At 31.2% G+C, this 21,994-nt stretch overlaps 2 protein-coding genes across 2 annotated transcripts; one reads left to right on the forward strand and one right to left on the reverse strand.

Moving 5' to 3' along the window:
* Nucleotides 1–12,355: 12,355 nt before the first annotated feature.
* On the forward strand, nt 12,356–16,677 carry LOC130993187 (hsp70 nucleotide exchange factor FES1-like). Its single transcript, XM_057917965.1, has 8 exons — nt 12,356–12,816; nt 12,919–13,010; nt 13,531–13,681; nt 15,020–15,147; nt 15,279–15,437; nt 15,532–15,717; nt 16,008–16,214; nt 16,288–16,677. Exons 1-8 carry the CDS (start codon nt 12,576–12,578, stop codon nt 16,333–16,335), a joined length of 1,212 nt encoding a protein of 403 aa, XP_057773948.1. The 5' UTR covers nt 12,356–12,575; the 3' UTR covers nt 16,336–16,677.
* On the reverse strand, nt 16,554–21,249 carry LOC130993186 (uncharacterized). The gene is made up of 10 exons (XM_057917964.1): nt 20,861–21,249; nt 19,925–19,994; nt 19,484–19,608; nt 18,889–18,997; nt 18,751–18,814; nt 18,612–18,667; nt 18,305–18,412; nt 17,404–17,553; nt 17,066–17,236; nt 16,554–16,990 (listed from the first exon to the last, which is right to left on the reverse strand). Exons 1-10 carry the CDS (start codon nt 21,100–21,102, stop codon nt 16,757–16,759), a joined length of 1,329 nt encoding a protein of 442 aa, XP_057773947.1. The 5' UTR covers nt 21,103–21,249; the 3' UTR covers nt 16,554–16,756.
* Nucleotides 21,250–21,994: the final 745 nt, after the last annotated feature.

Here is a 21,994-nt window from a genome sequence, read left to right on the forward strand (position 1 = left end):
GTAAAATAAAAATAAATTTTTTGAATATTAATATATCATTATTTTTATTATGTTTTTAATATGATTTTTTTTTCGCACCGCTTGCCACCTTGATTATGTATATAATTAAAGACAAAAATGCATATATATATATATATATATATATATATATATATATAGGGAATGGTTACAATGAGAATGGACAAATGTGGTGAGTAATCCTGGAGGGAGCAAATTTTTTTATTAATTAACTGAATATTGTTATTCAACACTTTATACTGCCTTATTCAACACTATATACTTGCTTATTCATTATTCTTATTTCTCACGAAAAATAGCATTCTCACTAGAAGCTAACCATATATATATATATATATATATATATATATATATATATATATATATATATATAGGGAGATGTTCAAGAAAGAACCATAAATAAAAAAAGACCGGAGAACCATTTTCAGTCATTCGATCATCATGATCTACGGTGGATGCATCATCTTGTTGGATGAATGCAGATCCTAGGTTCGAATCCTGAAGGGAGCATTTTATTTTTTATTTTTTTAGTGCATTAATTTTAACAGCGAATGCTTTAATTTTTACAGTGGATGCATTAGATTTGATGGTTCTCCCGTTCTCACAAATAATGTAGTTCTCTCTAGAACCACACCCTATATATATATATATATATATATATAGGGGCGCGCTCTAGTGAGACCCCCTATTTTTCGTGTAACATGAGTACAATGAATAAGATATATAATACTAATGAACAAAACGTATATCTAATGAACAAGATGTATATACTGATGAATTTTTTTTAAAAAAAAAAATCGTAATGAATAAGACATATATACTGATGAACATGGTCGTATATACTGATGAACAATGCAGTATATACTGATAAATAACAAAATTTAAAATATTCTGCTCCCTCCAGGATTCGAACCTTGCGAAAAAAAATCACCCTCCAGATATAATATCAGCCATAGAATTGATAAAATAAACGCACCAGATCGTGCCCTAGATCTCACTAAAATTAGGGGGTCTCATTGGAGCGGCCCCCTATATATATATATATATATATATATATATGTGTGTGTGTGTGTGTGTGTGTGTGTGTGTGTGTGTGTTCAACATTATTATATATATTTGTGTTCAATTATATGCATGATTAAGGCGGCGAGATGTACCTCACGAGTCGTCTAGTGCAATGCATTTTTCTGTGGAATGTTATGCATATTTATGTTTAATTATATGTATATTTATATTCAATTACATATATTATATGTATAATTAAGGCGGTCATTCTTTTGAAAAAATTAATATATATATATATATATTTATATTACTCCCTCCGTCCACCAAAAAAACTCCCATTTGGGGTTCGGCACGGAGACTAAGAAAGCTGAAAAAGGTGGTGTAAAAGACTAAAAGGGTAGTGTTTATGTATTGTGATTACTTTTACTAATCTTTCACTAGCTATTTGATAATAATAATAATAATGTATACATATATGTGTATATATATATATATATATATATTAAAATATTATAAAATAAATTTTAAATTTGCATTAAGTTAAGTGTATACATTTATCGTTTTGAACACTAATTAAATCGATGGACCTTACGTAGCCAAGAATACCTACAACTAATTAAGTAGCATTTTCGAAATGGATGCTGAGGTGGAGGTAATAATGTAGTAATGTGGACCTGTGTTTGTTGTAGGGATGACAATCGGGTACAACGGGCATGGATAGTGGCTATTCATATTCATACCCGTAAATTAAATAGATGATAGATTTTAATCAATAAATTATCCATGGATATCAAATGCTATCCAAATTCGCCATCCGCGGATGCCCGCTACCCGTCGGATATCCGCCAACTCGCTATCAATTGGATACCCGCTACTCGCTATCCACCAGATACTCACAAAATAGAATTTAAATATAAATTAATAACAAATTTAACACAAAAAAATAAATTTACCACAAATGACATAGTTCAAATTTAGCTAGGGGCCTTAGGGTTTAGGTAGTGTTTGGGCCTCTTTTCATAAAGGATATGTTGGCCCATATCTAATATGTATATCCAAAGTTCATATTTTAAGGGTATTTTCGTGGGTATTTCATCGGTATTTTTCGCAGGTATGGATAGTAAGTATCCAAACTCATATCCGCGAACTAAATGGATAGTGAATTATAACTACGAAACTATCCGTGGATATCAAATATCTCTGAAACCTGCATCTATTAGGATCGGATAATCACGGATATCCGTTATCCGCGGGTAAATTGTCATCCCTAGTTTGCAGGAAAAAGAAACAGTGGGTGGGTATGTATCACTTTTGAGCTTGAGACAGCAAAAGTATAAATTATTGTAGTTAATTTTTTTTTTCTCTAAGCAATAAGAATAAGTAATTCACACGTAAATGAGATTACTATTCACACAAAAGTAGAAAAATTAAATTTAAAAACTTTTTACAAAAGAGAATTTTTGGGTGTTTCAACTTTGCCACTTAAATTATGCCTGACAATTAAGTTGCACTATTATTTTCTTGTTTTCTAATTGTAATCTTATTTCGATTGATTTTTTTATACATGTAAATTAGTATTAAGATAAATGTTAAACAATAAGATATTGGGCACGGTAAATAATTAATTTAGAGAATGCAATATTGAAGAGAAATATTTTATAAGTGTTGTTGTTGATGTGAAAGAATATAATAAATTGAAACCTGAAAATTAAAGAATATAATAAATTGAAACCGCCCTTTGTCTCGTGAAATTAATTTTTTATTCTATTTTAAAATGTTCAAAATAGATAGTTCATTTTTTTAATTAATATTATATAAAAATATTATTTTACTAAATTAATCTTATTTAATATTCTACTTAAATGTGAAAATTATGTGTAAATATAATAAATAAGGGTAGAAAAAATAAAAACACAATTTATGAGTTGATTAATAAAGAAAATTAAATACATTTTTTAATATGTGTGAAAACTGAAAGGAGATGGGATGGAGGAAGTAACATAGATTATATGACTTGGCCTGGGCGGGATTCGCGGGAACAGCCTCTCGGGTCACCATTTACCACTCTTTTTTAACACATTTAACTATATTTTCACAAACAAATTAAAACTCTTCTATTCTCATAAGTTTAATTGCAATATTTGTTTTGTTATTAAGTGAAGTAGTATCAATTATAAATGCACGATAATATTTTTTTTAAATTTGATTATAAATTTTGAATATAATAAAATTTTATTATAAGTAATGGTAAATAGTTTAAAAAATATATTAGAATGAATTGGTGTCCCTTATGAAAGTGAAAATGGTTAGATTAATGGTTGTACATGTGGATGCATGATGAATATTTTATTAAAAATTAGGTTAAATTGAATTGGAAGCAAGTCGTGAGTTTATATAGTTGTAAAAAACAGATCCTAAAATTCAATCCCCATTATGACCTGTACTATATAAGTCTAAAATATTAGTGAAGATAATATTTAATAGGACCTTGCTATTTGGATCAATTTGATCCGGATCAAATCCAAAAATTAATTAATGTTCAACATAAAAAGACATATTTACCCTTTATGTATTTATCATTTTATAATTTTAATATATTAATTAAATATGTATATATATTATTGGGAACATTATTTTCAATAAATACTTTTGTATTTTCAATGAGAAGTTTGACTAATTTATAATATATTTTGTAAACAAACATGAATCTATTTAATTACTCGATCATGCATAAATCTTGACGATTTTTTGTTGTTGTTAACATGCTTTTTTATACTTTTATTTTCCATAAGTGTTTCTTTACTTTTATTTTCGTTATGTATGCTTTTCTTTTTTGTAAACACACCCTTTATTTAAATAATTTTTTTTTACAAAAACAAAAATATCAAACAAAACATAAAAGCATAGATATCAAAGTAAGTATACTAAAGTTGTAAAGTGATTTAAATATAATATGTAAAGAGATTTAAATATACACATAATTCGTAAATTATATTGTATTAAATATAATTAATTTATAAATTTAGGATGGAAAAATGTAAAGACTCAATTCAATGAATACATTTTAAGCTAAAGTTTTTCGTTGGCATTTGATTGATAAAGATAAACAATTTCATAATTGTATTTTTTTTTATAATTATCTTGATTTGTCGAAAATAAATTATATTGTATTAAATATAATTAATTTCTAAATTTTTATATTTATTAACTAAAAATAAAGAGTCGAAAATTTTATTAAATAAAAATAAATACATGTAAATCAAAGGGTTAATTGCATCAAAATACCTGACATTTTCCCAAAATTTGGTTTTTTGACAAACTTTTTAATTGTAGCAAAAATTTTAGCTACGTTTCAATTTATTGCAATGTCCGTCCCGCGTATATTTCCGACCAAATCCATTCATTTTCGGCCAATTTATTTTAGCTACGTTTCAATTTATTGCAATGGATTTGAGACGACAATGTTTCATTACCCGGCACGACATGCCACCTAAGCTTTACGGAGGTCGACCTCAGCATGGATTTGGCTGAAAATATACGCGGGACGGACATTGCAATAAATTGAAACGTAGCTAAAAATTTTGCTACAATTAAAAAGTTTGTCAAAAAACCAAATTTTGGGAAAATGTCAGGTATTTTGATGCAATTAACCCTAAATCAAATTGTCACCTCTTGTCCAATTGCTACAATTGAAGTATATATTTTTCTTGCTCACTAATATATATGAATAACAACTTAGCTTTAGTGATCGCCAACATAATTTAAAAATGTACTGTGTATTTTTGATGCTTTTTTGTGGATATCTTAATGCATTAAAAAGTTATTTCTTAATATATACGAAAAAATGACTTAACTACAGTGATTGTATTACTTCGGTAGTTTTTAGTATCGTAACTTCATGAAAATAAACTATACTTTATTAAATATAATTAATTCATAATTTTTAATATTTATTAACTATAAACAAAGAGTTCAATATTTTATCAAGGGTAGAGGGTTTACGATTTCGTACATCGTCCTTGCATATATACATTTTTTTAAATTTCAAAAACATATGCACACATGAGTCAATCCACTGACTTTAAGATTGTTTGAGAAGCGTCTTATCAATTGAACTGCGTTTGATTATCATTTATATACAATTTTTTTTAAGAACAAATATATATAGTGATTGTCTTAGTTTTATATTTTTTTATTAATACAATTTGTCGAAAATATAACATACTTTATTTAAAAATAATTAATTTCTAAATTTTTTAATTTTTTAAAAATCTAATCAAGTGTCAATTGAAGTAAGATAGGAACCATATTATTTGATCATGAATTGAAGTAAGATAGGAACCATTTTATCAATTGAATTGCGTTTTCTTATCATACGAGTTTTGCTCCCGTGCGATACACGAGAGACAATATTCTTTTAACAATAAAATATTATTTTAAAGTATTTTTATATTTAAATTATTTATTAATATTATATGGATGTTAAAATTTTATGTTATACAAGAAACGGGTAGGAACAATTATTGCTCGTTCTATCAAAATAAAAATGATCGCAGATGTTGTTAGAATAGGACGAGTAAATGTTTGAAATGATGACTATTATTGAAACTTTAGATGCATTAAGCAATGCCAATGTGTAGGGGTGAGCAGTCGGTCCGGACCGAACCGACGAAACCGAGGACCGAATTTTCAATATTTTTTGGACCAAACCGGACCAACTGAAATCCTAGGACCGAACCGAAATCGGACCGAAACCGCCATCGGTTCTCGGTCCAGTTCGGTCCAAAACCGACCATTTTTAAAATATTAAAAATTAATAAAAATATAAAAAAATTAATAAAAATATTAATAAAAACATTAGAAATTAATAAAAATATTAAAAATTAATAAAAATATTATATTAATAAAAATATTAGAAATTAATAAAAATATTAAAAATATTAATAAAAATACTCCCTCCGTCCCTGAAATAAGTTCCTCTTTTTCCATTTTGGGACGTCCCCCAAATAAGTTCCTCTTTCTTTCTTTCTATTTTTGGACAACTACCCCACCACTAATAATACTTTATTTATTCATACTTTTCACTTTTTCACCACTCTCAATACTAATTATAACACATTTTCACCTTTTCACCACTCCCAATACTAATTATAACATATTTTTTTCACTATCAATACACTTTACCATTTTCCTTAAAACCCGTGCCGTCCCCAAAGAGGAACTTATTTTGGGGACGGAGGGAGTATTAAATATATATTAAAAATATATATATTCGGTTCGGTCCGGTTTTCGTCGGTTTTAGCCTCCCCAGGATCGGGACCGAACCGAAATATTTTCGGTCCAAGAAAATAGGATCGGACCGGACCAATACATAGACCAAAACCGACCCGGACCGAAAAAACTGATCGGTTCGGTCCGGTCCGTCGGTTTTGGTCCGGTTTTGCTCACCCCTACCAATGTGCACTAAAGGAGATCGATAGATGCATAACAATCATTATCACCACCATTTGTTAAATCTCTAATACATATACTTACTAAATATTTTATTTACATTTACTAAACATGTGTGATCATTTAATATAAAAATATGTTATTATTTCATTTAAAGTCTATTTTAATCATATATATTACCAATATAAATTTTCATAATATTATAAACTTAGGCAATATGTTACTATTTATGTAAGTGGTTGAGTTTTCATATATATATATATATATGATTTATTTACAAGAATATATATATATATATATATATATATATATATATATATATATATATAGGGGATGACTGAAATAAGTACACTTCTTAAGATATAAAATAAGAATAATTTTCAGCCCTTAGATCATCAAGATCTACGGTTGATTCATCATCCTGTTGGATGAATTCATGGTCCTGAGTTCGAATCCCAAAAGTAACAAAAATTTATTTTTCACAATTCATACCTTTATACAGCGAATTCATACGAGTTCTACATAAAATTCATACATTTTTTCTAGTTGTTATTTTTTATTTTAAGAGGTGCTCGTAGTATATATATATATGGGTGGGCTAAAATAAAAATACCTTTTAGAATATAAAATAGAAACTATTTTCACCCGTTAGATCATCAAGATCTACGATAGGCTCAATCTCACACACATTAAAATTAGTAAACTCAAATTCTTCGTAATTATTCATGATTTCATTGGAGATTACAATAGGCTCAATCGCACACAAATTTTTTGTCATATTAAAAAAAAATTACTTGTAGAAAATATTCAAATTTTATTAAGTATGTGATATACATATACATATATGCAATCCTAAATTATAATATAAATTATATTACATTTTATGACCTTTTATATTGTTGGTTGTGTTTCGAATAATTATGATCTCATGGAAAATAATAAAATCAAGATGATGTTGAAAAGTACACAATACTTGATAAATACATAACTCATTAATGATTTATGTAAAGAATTTTAATTTAGATATATTATCCGATATCATCATAATAATAATATATAAATATTTAAAATTTTAAATTGAAATACATTTTATAGTGATTAAGGGTGTTTAAATAAAAAAATGTTACAAAAACAAAAATGTTAAATAAAACATAAAAAGATATTAAAAACAAGTTATTTATACGTACCAAACTAATTATTTTCTTAAATAAAAAAATGCTACAAATTATGTATGGCTTTAATGAAATGAAATGTTTAATTTTTTATAAAAAAATGAAATGTTCATTTTTACATAGCAACGCATTATGTATCCTATATATGTTCAATGAATTCATTTAAGTGCATAGATTTAAGGAGATTAAACATTTAATTTTATGTTCATGAACTTAATTTATGATCTAGAAAAATGAAAAGACATTCACTTTATATTCACAATATATTAAATTTAGTATTCTAAAATAATAAACTTTTATAAGGGACATTTAAGATAAAACACATTTTCAGTAAAATTTTTTTGACTTTTTCACCCCTATTGATCCGGATCAATTTGATCCGTATAGATTTATCCTATTTAATAATGATGCAAGTACAAACAAACCCAATCTCTGAAAACTTTTAACTTCATAAAGAAGAGAAGACAAGGGTCAATCTATTACACAACTAATTTTGAGCCAACATCTGCACCGCCATAACTAAATGCATCGCACAAAAGGAATATAATAAAAGCATATGCTCATTTCCAGCCGAAAGAGAAACACACTCACGACTCATAAATCACCTCAACGCTTTCCTTTTCCACTACTTGTTAATTCTTACACGTAGATGACGGTAAATAAACGTTTTTATAATTTATTTATTAAATCATATAGAAAAATTAAAAGGTTTATAAAAAAATCCTTTCAACATCTCTCCATTGTCTATATATTACTCCCTGTGTCCACGGTATCATTTTAATTCGTCCACGCGATATCGTTTTCACTTTCCTTTATAACTGTAAGGTCCACAAACTTTCACTCATAACAATAATAGGACTCAACCACCACTCACAATAATATTTATCACTTTATTAAAACTCGTGTCGTTCATAAAGTGGAAATGATATCGTGAAGGAAGAAAGCATATAAAAGTCAAATATTAGCAAAATTTACAACAACATTATATATTTTTCCTCCAAAAAATACTCATAATTGTCCAAGTAATTTTTATTAGCATTATCCAATAAATTTTCAATTGATTATTATACAATAGTGTTCTTACTAGTTACTGTATTGTATTGACAATTAATATGTTAATATTTAGATATCATGAAAAGATGAATAAATATTTACAAATTCAAATTAAGTTTTATTATATAATATATAGTTTTCTATATAGTTGTATACAATAACAATTTTATAATGGTGAAACAAATTTTAATATTTTGTTGGCCCTTTTTGAATATTATATTATGATTAAATAATCTCATAAGTTAGATTTTTATTACTTTCTTTTCTGAGATTTTTAAATAAATATTCATTTTAAAAATATCACAGGTTTAATATATTTATATTCTATAATGAATGTAATTTTTAACTATAGTAAATATCTAATTACAAATTGTATTTATGATATTTTTTATGAGATGTTACAATGCTAGGCTAATTGTAATTAATAGAATTATATTCCCTTTGTCTCACTTCAAATGTCTCAAAACTATAGGAGGAAGTATCATTCTATAGGTGTCTGTTCAAGGAATATTAATTTAATTATTAATATTGAGTATACTTTTTCTTTACATGAAATATATATATTTTTTTGCACGCAACTTAATTATATTATATATATATATATATATATTTTTACAAATTTAAGCAAAAATCAACTTTTCGAAGTTGAAAATAAACAGATGATACAATTAATACAAGATTGATAATTTAATGATTTAAAAATATATTTTTGATAGTTCAAGATATACATAGTGCAAAAAGAGTTTTATGTAACTAATTAAACAAATTTAAGATTTCCTTGTTGCTAGTGCTTAATCTAGCCAAACAAATTGATGGGGTGCCAATGCCAATTGAAGATTAGTCAAACAATTTCTGATGCAGTTGTCTTTTTCTAATATGAGATTTTGATTCTTTTGAAAACATTCAAATGGTGAAAATCATTTGTGTAGTGAGGTTAAAAGTTTAATCCTTACCATTCCTTTTTACCTGTTTAAATAAATTATACACATATATAAAATTTTGAAGAATGCCGGATTTTGAAGAATAGCTATTATATTGTTTCTGAAAAAATTGGGACTATTTCGATGTCTCCAATTTTATTTTATTCTTGAAAGAAATGATAAAAAAAAAAGTGGGAAATAGGATGTTTTATCCGTATTCTTATTTTATTTAATTTTGGAGGTGAGTAACAGAAGAAAAACATGGTGTGTGTATATAATTTTCCTTAACTGATTTCTTCCATTGCCATAATGATTTTAAGGAAGATCATAACTCACATACTTTACTACCACAATATAGCCTTGAACATAATTTTATGCACATGAATAATGAATGACAAGAATTTGGATGCAACATGTTGCACCGTGCAATATAGTTAATCTGCGACTAACTTGACATAGAGCTCCGACTCGAACCTTTTATATCTTTATATTGCATGGTGCAATATGTTGCAATCAAGACCACTTCATAATGAAATATTGTTTGTTGGTACAAAAAAGAAAATCCCCCAAAATAGTAAAACAGACATATTGTTCAATTCGAAGGTTTTATATATATATATAACTTTCTATAGAAAATGTTAAAAATATGTTTCAAAAAAGTAGAAAATGTTAAAAATAATGCTTTAGAAAATAGAAAATGTTAAAAATATAATATAGAGAGGAACTCCAATGAAGGGTACGTTAGTTCAAAGTTTAACCGCATAAAAGTGGCTAAAAGCTTTTTAGAAAGAGAGAAAAAGTAATTGGGCTTGGGATGAATAGAAAGCCCAGTAGGCTGGCCCGCTCACCCATTTTTCCCACCTAACAACCCGAGCTTCACGATGCCTAGTAATTACTCCCACGATTTGGTAATGAATGGTTGGATATCCAAATAAATTGAAAATTAATTACATTTTAATTAGAAAATGTAGTCGAATGTACAATCTGTGTCTCTCTATGTTTTTTTTTTTTTTTTTGGGGGGGGGGGAGGGAGCAACAATATGCGTCTCTAAACTTAATTAGTTTTTTAAGGCTAAGGTGACATAGATGGTGTTTGACTAAAAATAAACTTATAAGCTTTAATAACTTATAAAATGTTTCAAGAACTTAGATATATTATCTTAAAAGTTTATAAAATATCAAAGTATTTAGATAATTAAACTTATCAGCTAAAAGAGAGAACTTTTTATTAAAGGGAAAAAATATTTATAGAGAGAAGATGAACTTGAAATGATATATAATAAAATAATAAATTAAAGTTAAATAATATTTGTAAAATGATTGTTGCATATAAGATTATGAAAAAATAAGTTAAGATAAATACTCTGTTACTTTGTAAGTGGTTAATATCGACACTCACATCCAAGCAACACATAGTTCACGTCCAAGATAAACTAGATCCTCATAGGTAGGTATTTTATTAACGAATTGAATAATATATGTTGTTCATCGTTGTATGCTTATTTATTGTGAGTTGCTAATTGAGTTTGAAGTGACAACTCAAGCTCCTAGTGAATGGATAGCTTTTATATTGTGCACACCACCGACTAGGGATGACAACGGGCCGGATCTGGACCTGATCTCATCAATACCAGATTCAGATCTGTTTCATTGTACCATATCCAAATCTGCGGATATGTAAATTTAGGATTCAGATCCATATCCGTCAAATCCGCGGGTCTTGGATCTACTGTTTTTAAATTAAATTCAAAAAAACTCACAAAATCAACAATATTTAATTTTCTTCATAAAAAATATTGCACAAAACAATGTATTTTAATTTGTAATTCTAATTTGTGTATTATTTTAAATTTTTAATATATTTAATATTATTAATAAAATAAATATAAAAATAAATAATATATATTAAATAAAACGAATCCACGGGTCGGATCCTTTCTTCAATTGAGATTTGAGTGAGTATTTAATTTTTGAAATTTTTTTCTATCCTAAAAAGTTTTCAAATGCAAAAGATATTCAAATTTCTCATTATTGTGAGAATTTCCAATTTTTTCCACAGCTCAATTAAATTTTTACCTCTCTCGAACATCTTATTTCACAAAATATCTCTCTTAATTTATTTCAAGATGTTCAACACCAAAGAAAAATCAGAAAACTATAAAAAATATAACTTGATGTTTGAAAGAAGTTGTAGTTCTTATTTCTTCTTGAATATGTGTTAGCGAATATAGCAAATACTAAAAATTCAAAAATAATTTATATTTTGTCTATTTTTAAAAAAAATTGTAAATACATTTAAAATTATTATGGATAGTATAATAATAAAAATAAAATAAAATATAAAATATTTAAGTTATCTGAATGTCACTAATGAGAATAAAAATAACATGAAAGTTGAATTATGTATAAGAAAAAGAGAGAAATAAATATTTTAATTGAGGATTGGGTCGAGGAAGTCAATTGTCTCGGTAGTGTTATGAATACTCCCTTCGTTCTATAAAAATAGTTTTAGGAGGGAGTGGCATAAGTTTTAATAAAAGTGATTAAATAGAAATGATCCCATAATAAAGGTAGTGTTAATAGTGATAATTAATTATATTGTGAATGAAGATATGATCCCTTTGCGTGGTAAAATAACTTTATGCGGTAAAATAAATATTTAAGTTGATATCCGAGATTAATTAATTATGAAACAGTGTCTATAAATAAAATAAAGTAAGATTATTTTTTTATGGAAATCCATAAAGGCAAATTAAGACTATTAAAATGACTATTTTCACAATTGTCCCTGTTCCCTGCAAAAAAAAAAAAAAAAAAAAAAACAAAACAAAATAAAACAAGTGTCCCTGTTTTTCCAATCCCAAAACCCCGACTGCATCAGCCAGACATAAACAGCGACGACGACGAAGACGATCGCTGATTATTTGTAATTGAAGAGAGACAAAGTTTAGCAGAGATGAAGCGGCGAGCTATTTATATCTCAAGAACTACGGCGGCGATGCTGGTGCTTCTGGCGGCGGCGGCGGTTGCTGGTGTGGAGCGCGAAAATAAGACGACGTCGCTAGGGGCACTTTGGTCCAGCGCGAAAGAGGACGGAGATGATTTTGGCGGCCCTACTACTACTGTCCAGGAGGAGGAGGAACGCCATTTGGATGGCGGATTCTCTACCCTTGAGGGAATGTTACAGTGGTCTATTGGTATATATCCTCTCTCTCTCTCTCTCTCTTGAATGATTTGACTGTAGTTGATTTAGCAGTATAGAATGATGATGTGATGTGGTATCTTTTCAATGGAGGCAGGCCATTCAGATCCAAAGAAGTTGAAGGAAGCTGCATTAGACGTCGAGCGGCTTTCTTCTCAAGATTTAATGCAACGCCAGGTGGAAATAAAGGTAAGGTTTGTAGTTCGTCCTCACAAAAATTCTGCATCAGTTTATTTCTTGTCATTGAATTATTAAGCTGTGCTGCATTTGGTACTGCTAGCTAGTAGCTACTCTCGAGAGGTTTTTCACCAGCTATTCTGCAGTAAATTCTTCTGAAAATTGCTTCTTTCCGATTCTAGTTTCACATTTGCAATTATCTTTTACAGCATAATATTGATATCTTGTGTTTATTGAAGGTAAATCTTCTTTATCTCATTGAGATTGGCGTCCACTTTTTGTCCAATTTACATTACTGATTTCCTTGTCCTGAGATATAGTTAACCTAATTGTTCCAGTGCTGCTTGACTCTGCCCCCTATCAAAGCATAACATGTGATTTTACACATAGCCAGTGACAGTGTCCAGTCAACCAAAATTATTATACTTGATGCTGTGTCATTTCTTCCGGTTGGAGTATATTGGTAATACCATCCTATGTTCTGTTTTAAACTCAAAGATTTAATCCTGTTGCTTATGGCATGCTTGCATAGGAATTGATGGAGAAATTAAAGACGCCATCAGATGCAGAGTTGATGAAAATTGCAATAAATGATTTAAACAACTTGTCTCTATCATTGGAGGACCGCCACCGTGCGCTTCAAGAACTCCTGATACTTGTTGAGCCAATAGACAATGCAAATGGTATGTGTAGTTTACTGCCTTCACAAAAGAGTATATATTCAAAAGAATATTTTTGATTTAAGTGGCCGTTATTGCAGAAAATACTGGGTTAAGTGAGTTCTTCGTTAAATTTTCCTTTTAAATTTTCTGTATTTGGTATGTATAGTGAATAAATGAAAATTTAACAAAGCCTAAAGGGCTGAAATAGCAGTGTGGTCGCCAATACTCATTTTATTAATGTGTTGAACAACTAATGAAGCATCAAGAGAACTAGGGAAACATACATGATACAACTGAACTGGAGCAGTGGTGTAAGGATAATAGTTTGATTGCAATCTGAGGTATAAGATAGATATATAATGTCTCAATAACTTTGGTTGCAACACATGATATACAATAAATTAATGCTAAAATTCAAATTCCAAAGAGAAAAAAGAAAATGCTAAGTATAGGATTTTCTTTGGAAATATATACATAAAAATGTGTGTAATTACAAAGCCCCTCCTAGACCTCCAAGGCCTGGGCTGGGTCCTTTATAACACTAAGTGCTTGTCTGTATGTAACAAATACTAGTGACCACTTTGTTGGTGTCTTGGCAAGTGAGTAAAAACCTAGTTATTGAAATTAGCTAGACTGTAGATGGACATTAATTAACAAATTAAAAATGCAACTTTCATCTCTGTCTCTGTAGGTGTGCGTGGGATAGGGACTTGAATCTTGATGCATTCTAACTTTATTAGAATTCTTTCAAGAAGCTATGAGAATTGAGAAACTGAACACCAAAAAAGAAATAAAAGAATAAAATAAACAAGAATAAGAAAGAAAGAGAACATTGAATGGTACTTGGTAGTAGAATAGTTTCATATGGCTAGTCACAATATTATCTTGGTTCAGGTTGAGTTTATTTATCATCTGCACTTTTTAAGGTCAATTGCGCAGTAAGATGATCGGTGGAGTTTAATTGAAAAACTAAAATCAAAGAATTGAGGCACAAACTGTGATCATCAGTTTAGTTTCGCTGAGAAACTGGAAATCAAATCACTGATGCACAGACTGTTTTAATTGCAAGATATGCTCAGTGCTGGCAACTGTATCCTTATCCTATTTGACTTTATATATGGGAGTTGAAGATGTGAGTTTTTAGATCCTTTCATATATCCACTGATTAAAGATCATTCATGGCATTCTAGTTTAATAAGATCATTGGATAGAAATAAAATAAAACACCTGAACGTGATCTGGCCCAGTGTTCATTTTCACTTAGCTGTTCTACTTTTCTTTTCAAAGTGAAAGTGAAAAGAAACATAATTAATTCGTTCACAAGCTTAAGGCACGTTAAAACATGTGTTTTATTGCCAGATTTGCACAAATTAGGGGGACTCACAGCAGTCATAAAGAACCTCAACAATTCAAACCCAGAAATAAGAACTATTTCTGCATGGATTCTTGGGAAAGCCAGCCAAAATAATCCCTTTGTTCAGAACCAGGTTTGTCATTTGCTTTTCCCATTCAATGTCACCTCTTTATCTTTCCTCCAGAACCTTGGTCATACTTCTTTTTGGAAGGACTCACATGACCTGTAGAATGCATGCTGAAATTTGCAAATATGAAATATCAGATCTTGGAGCTTGGAGCACTGGCAAAGTTAATGGAGATGGCCCACTCAGAATTCATTGAAGAGGCCATAAAAGCATTATATGCTATTTCAGCCTTGATCAGAAATAATTTTCAGGGGCAACAGTTATTTTACAAGGAAGCTGGAGATTTGATGCTTCAGGTGAAAAGACTGATATAATATAACACGTTGGAGCAGTGACACACATCTTACTGCCTCTCTAATATGCATTTATTACTTTATTACTATCTTGCAGAAAATACTGAGCAACTCTAGCATTGATATCAGATTACAGCGAAAGTCAGTTTTTCTCTTGGCTGATCTCGTTGACTGTCAATTGCAAAGCAGAAGTGATGTGCAACTGCCTTTTTCCAGTAATCATATTTTGTTAAAATCTGTGGTCGATCTAACGGCATCAGCAGACCTTGATCTTCAGGAAAAGGTATTTGCGTAATTGCTTGTCCTTATACCCGAAACGTGATTATCGAATCAGATATTGGCTTCCACTTTGCTGTTATTTGTAGATGATATGCAACTCATCTAAATAGCAATGAGGCATATCTATGGCATTCTTCGCACAATTGAATGATACATATTATCTCGAGTTCAACAGAATAGTGACTTGGGTTTCAGGCTCACTGGTCAAATTAGTTGAATGCATCAATCATGTTAACTGAATTCGAAAATTTTGTTTTGGTATAATTTACATATTTTCTACTCCAAACCTGACAGGCCCTATATGCAGTGAAGAGTTTGTTGATGCTAAGATCTACTGATGCTCTTGTCTTCAAAGACATATGTGAACTGGATTTGGCATTGGAGAGAATGAAACAACAATTGCAGCAACTGATTCTTGATGATAAATTGAAGGAGTATGCTCTGGATATAGAAAATCTTCGAAAAGAAGTTGAGATCATTTTCCTTGGAAAGCTTGAAAAGGTGCGTAGGGTAGGTTTGTAGATTATTATCAAGTTACCAAAATTGAACTTTATCTGAACTTGAAATATGATAGGCTAAGCCAGCTTCTACACAACAAATGGGCTTGCTGATGCTTCAGTAGCTGCAGACGTTGGATAAAGTTAGACTTGCCTTGAACTCATTCCCTTGTTAGACTAACCGTTGTGGCTTTCTTCACAAGGTGCTATTGGCCTTTCTGCACTTTCCTTCAATTTTTATGAAAAAAAGGAAGTAGCAAGTCGTGTTGGAGGCTTTCTGAGATATTTAGATCTCATATAGTAAAAATTATTGTGTTATACAACAGTAAATTGCCCTGTAGCATAAACTCAATCATGGCACTTCTTCACTCCCCTTGCGATGTTAGTTGGGTTATACTCCCTTAAAAATCCTAAAAAACATTGTGGTTTCTGTTTTGTACATTGATATAGCATAAATAGTTATATGATGCATCGTGTCTTTTTTGAGCGAAACACGCGTTTGTGTATCCACACTATACAAGGAAATCATAACATTAGGTATGTAGTTTATTGGTTTAGAAGCTTTGGGCCACAGTTGGAGGCCATCCAGCTAGTAATGACATCCACAAGCAGATCGATTTCTTTAGGGTTTTGCGCCCGGAAAATAGTTGAGTCTGGAGTGAATGTATTGCCCACCTCTTTGGCGACTGCCTCCCAAGGTGTTCCGGCTGTTAAATTTGCCAAAAGCTCTCCTCCACGATTCACTGCGTCTGCCATTCCGGGAGGGACATCCGGCAAAACCTGAATATCAAGAAATATTAACTGTGGTTGGTTTCATTTCCTTAGTATTCTGTTAACTGTGGATAAGGTAAGAACCTGTTGTAGTGGAAGACCGTGATCACCAGCTAATGAACGAATGGACATATCCAGCATCGAACTGATAGCGGATTCTGAGCTCAGGATCTGGGCTAGTCTTGGAGTTTCATCGATGCTATCCTCTTTGAATTTTATCAATAGATTTCTCGAGATGCCATAGTAAGATCTTATCTGTCATACGCAACGCACAATCATGTAAACACTGTGAGGCTAGCTGTTTTCCAGAAATTGCTGCAATTCGGTGCTATTATGCTATATTACATATCTCAATCCTTATTATGATACTGATAGCAGTTAAAGGATAACAGAAATACGGTAAAAGCAGAAACTGAATTTACCAATCGTTGAGTTTCTTCTGGCTTTGGGGAAAAGTCTTCCCTCCCATTGGCCAAGTCCATGTACAGTGGAGGAAGTTGCTCAACCAGAGGAAGAACTTGCTTCAAAATGGCAGGGCTAAGGTTCTCAAACTGCTTCCTCGTCATCTCAGCCTGCAAAATATTCAGAACACACTGTTCAGAAAAATCTGCCACCATCCCCCTTGGGTACCAGTGGAAGAAGATGCTTGTGACCAAAAGGTTGCACAAGGTGCCTATTTATATCTCCTATGTGATTTGCACGTTGTTGCATGGAAGCAAAGTTTTTCAAAAAGAACAGAACAAAAGAAAGGTCTACCATGATTCCTAGATTAGGTAAATTCTAGTTCCTCTTAAGACTATTAATAACTTAATGGGGTGATCGGTGTTGAACTATGGACCAAAGGTACTTTCTAAATCTTAATTCTTGATGAAATTCTTCAACGCCATTATGTTACTCTTTGCTTTCTTTTTTTCCTCCTTAAAATATAGTTTCAACTTGACCTAACTAAATTGCTAATACAATTGGAACAATCACCAACATGCCTGATTACCTTCTTCAATTTTGTCTGGCATAGCCAAATCTCTACGGTTTCCTATCACGGAAAAAGTTTAAACTTTTGCTGTGATTTTGTATTTCTTTTTCACCTGTATTCTTTTCAGGTTTGCTTTTATGATCCAAACTCTAGAGTCTAGATAGCACAGACAGGCATGCAATGCCCAAATAACTATGGCCTTTCTGCACTAATGTCATGTCATGTAGAATATGGATAAAAAGTATAAAAACAACAACTCTTGATGAAGATAGATCAAAAGAGATGACCATTATAGGTTGCTACATTATTATCAGCAATTTAGGCCAGGTAACTGTAATTTAGAATCTCACCCCAAGGCGAACAGTTGGTGATGACACTAGTTGTGATAAAAGTGGTCCAAAGCTTTGGGCCATTGGCACCAGAACTGGTGAAAACAGTGGAACAGCTAGGCTCGCTTCCTGAATGTAATAAGCAACCATTTCGTCAATTCTGCATGACTTGAAACAAATATTGCATCATTCTGGAAAAAGGAACAGTCCCTTTCTTTAACTTAAAAATTACAAAATAATAGGGAACAAAAGTAGTATATTATATTTTCATATCCTGGGGTTGGCATCACTAGCCACATGCCACTATGCAATTCATCATACAGTATACCTTGTTATTGAATGCCATTAGTATATTTCCACTTCTCTGCACAGCATACCTTGAGCCTGATAAGTAGACAATAAGCTATAAGTTTGAAGTAGGCATCCCAACTTCAGCATTATAGATAAAACATGAATAATCAGTCAACCTATCAGAAGATGAATGACGGATCCCAGAGAATGACCAATGCCAAAAGAGGGCACGTCTTCAACCTGTGCAACAAAGCTGCTTAAACAAACATATAGAATGGTTGCAGTTATTTCCACATGTATGAGAACTGACTTACTGTTTCTCTGAGAGACCGTAGACACCTCTCAAATTTAAATTGTGCTTCATCAGCAATGAGAAAGTGATCAAAACCACTGGCATAAGGTGTGGCAATAACTAATGTACCCCTGATTCACAAAAGACAGAGTAAGCCCTCTGATATCCCCAAGTACTTAATGATGCTAAAAACAGTGAATTATACTTGACCTACCTTTTCCTCTTTACTTCTAACCCAGCATTCGCACAAGCAAGACTCCCCACCCCCCAAAAAAAAAACAATTACTGGGAGAAAAGTAAAGAAAAAAAATGGAAAACAAAAACAAAGTAACAAGCATGTAAAGCTAATAGATAATAGAGTTAGGGTAGCTTTGAGACAGCAAAACTAAAATGAAAGTACAACTTCCTATTCCTAATTGAAAAAATATTTTTCTGAAAGAAAATACAGTTTGGCACAAACAACTCAAATTCGAAGCAATAGGCATAACTGAACAAGTACATAAATAGCATAAACAGCTACTGCAAGATACTTCACAAATGTATGTCATGACAAATAATACATGAAATTGCTAATCAAATGAAACAATCAAGTCTATTTTGTCAGTAAAACGGCTTACTTATCCGCAAGACGTTCCAGGAACAAGCGGTAAGTAAGCTGTGGAGCAGCACCCACAAATATGCCACCAATAAAATGTACGATTGACGTTATCTTGGATTTTCTTGGTCTCAATACCCATGCACCCTGGAAAGTTCTCATATATTCTATCAGCAATCTGTCACGTCTCCAACAACTTTACAGAAACATAATACCATGTTGAAAATCATCTAGATTATATATGTAACAGTCTCTTCAGTATAAGAATTCTTGGCACCACAAAATAAAATCACAACTGCAGATATCTTTGCAGAGCATACTAAAAAGGGAACATAGATGAGGCGTCTAAAACAAAGTAACAAACCAAAAATAGAACCCATTCATAGAAGCATCACTCTGACAAACAGTGTCATCTCCTCAAACCAAATTTGGAATATGTGAGGTCAGTTGAAGTACAATATACCTCGATTTCACTCCAATCTCCTGAACTACCCCAACCTTCTTGAGATTGCTTCACAGTTTCCGTAAGTACTCTGTTAATGAAGCACACAGAAAGCAACAATCAAACCAAATGCTAGCGGTTGTATATAAAACTGATATTCTTTCCATTCCTACAATTATTGAGTTAAAAAAATGGGAACACAATTGAAGAGGTCAAGTGACTGACTGAGTGATGATGGTTACCTAAAAAGCAGCCAGTTTAAAATTATAGTTTGAATCTTCAAAAATAACAAATTATGAAATTATAAAATTAAAAAAGTCATTAAAAGTTAAAACGTTAACTGAAGTTCAAGGATTCTAATTTTGTCCATATAGGCTGTAAATTTCTTTTCCAATTGCATTTGGCCCAATTACGTGCTAGTTCTAGATGGTTAGTGCAAGTTCCAAATCTTCAGCTGTCGAAAGCAATCAGAAGGCATCAATGAGATTAGACTTCAGACAACATATGGAGGCTAGATTTTCTGGAGCGGCAACTCCCAAGTCTGATAGTTTTAATTCAATGGAAGCGTCAACATTAAGAATGGATTCCCGGCATATCACTAAGATGAGGAACCCGATAAACTATATCGCGATCTCCTCTCTACAAAATCTAATTTGTTTGATTGTGTCAGCTGAGCCTATGAGCATTAAAAACGGTAAAAGAACAGTCATAGTATCTCAGTTTCTCCAAACATACTTATTATTCTATGTTATCTACTTCGTCTTCTCAAATTCTCCATTCCTCAATCCCACAAGTTCCGAACAATATTCTCAGTAAGAAAAATATCTTTATCGAATCATCTCACCCTCAAAACCACCAAAGTGCAGCACGAAACAAATAAGGAAACGCATACTGTAGCTGATCAGATGCGGAAAGAAGCAAACAACAGAATCGAACTCAAAATTAGGTCTATCTAACCTCTCGATGTCTCTGTAGAGCTGAATTCCAGTTGTTTCCGTTTGGTTCTGGCCGCCTCCCCCGTCCGAACTGCAACATATTCCGATGCGACGGTTGGAGCTACCGTTTCTAGCGAGGGAGGGGCGAAGAGTACGCGTAAACGTTAAGTTGCAGAGGCGCACCAAACGCCGGGACGAAACGGAGTCGGCAGAGCGCGGAGTAACCGTTGGATGAGGCGTCGGCGTCCATACGCAGTTCGCCATAGCTCATGGAAGAAGACAATCCGCGTCGCCCCTTAGAACTGCTTTCTGTTTGATGTTTGTTGGTTACTTGTTGCTCTTCTTAACTTCTACCCATTTCTTTCATTAAATAATTCTACTTTTGCCCCTTAACAATTTCTTGCTATTAATTTGGACAACTCTTTAGCGTGTCTTCTCTTTGGAAAAAGAAGAGATAATAAAATTTATGTCTTTAAATAATTTTTTCCTTTTCCCTCATTTTCTACAATAGAGAAGTTTATCATTTTTCATACCTTAACTTGTGCTAAGATGAAGTCTAGATTTTGTCAAAAAAAAGAAGAGATGGTCTCATGTGAAATCGATTTTTTTAAAAAACCACATTCACAATGACACTACATACAAATGATACTTTATGTTGAAGTAGTGTCATTGTGAATGTGATTTTTTTTAAAAACCTGTTTCACGGGAGTTTTTGTGATTAATAAAAAAATGAAGTCCAGATGAGAAAAGGATAAATGCCAAACAAATTCATGCATAATTAGCAAAGATGTTTCCTAAAAGTTTAATGCGTATAGACACTGATTTAAGCTGTGCAGACAAGAATTTTAGGAAAATGCTTCTCTATTTGGACCAAATAGTACATTACATGGATATATATATTTGTCTGGGAGTATATGTGATTTCTGAGCATTTATCAATTCTTTAATTCATATTGCATTCCTTTTCCTGGCTGTCACATAACAAAACAAATTAGAGGTTAAACATTTGGCTCTTAGTGAAGACCACATTTTAAATTACTACTCAATATAAAAGAACTGAGGTGTGGCCTTTCTCAATAGATGTTACGAAACTATGGCCAGCAAACAAAACCTCAAATTGGCAACTCATTCCCTTCAAAAAATAAAATAAAATTTGG

The sequence above is a fragment of the Salvia miltiorrhiza genome, chromosome 7, assembly GCF_028751815.1.
Source record: "Salvia miltiorrhiza cultivar Shanhuang (shh) chromosome 7, IMPLAD_Smil_shh, whole genome shotgun sequence".
In the NCBI taxonomy this organism is placed as follows: Eukaryota; Viridiplantae; Streptophyta; class Magnoliopsida; order Lamiales; family Lamiaceae; genus Salvia; species Salvia miltiorrhiza.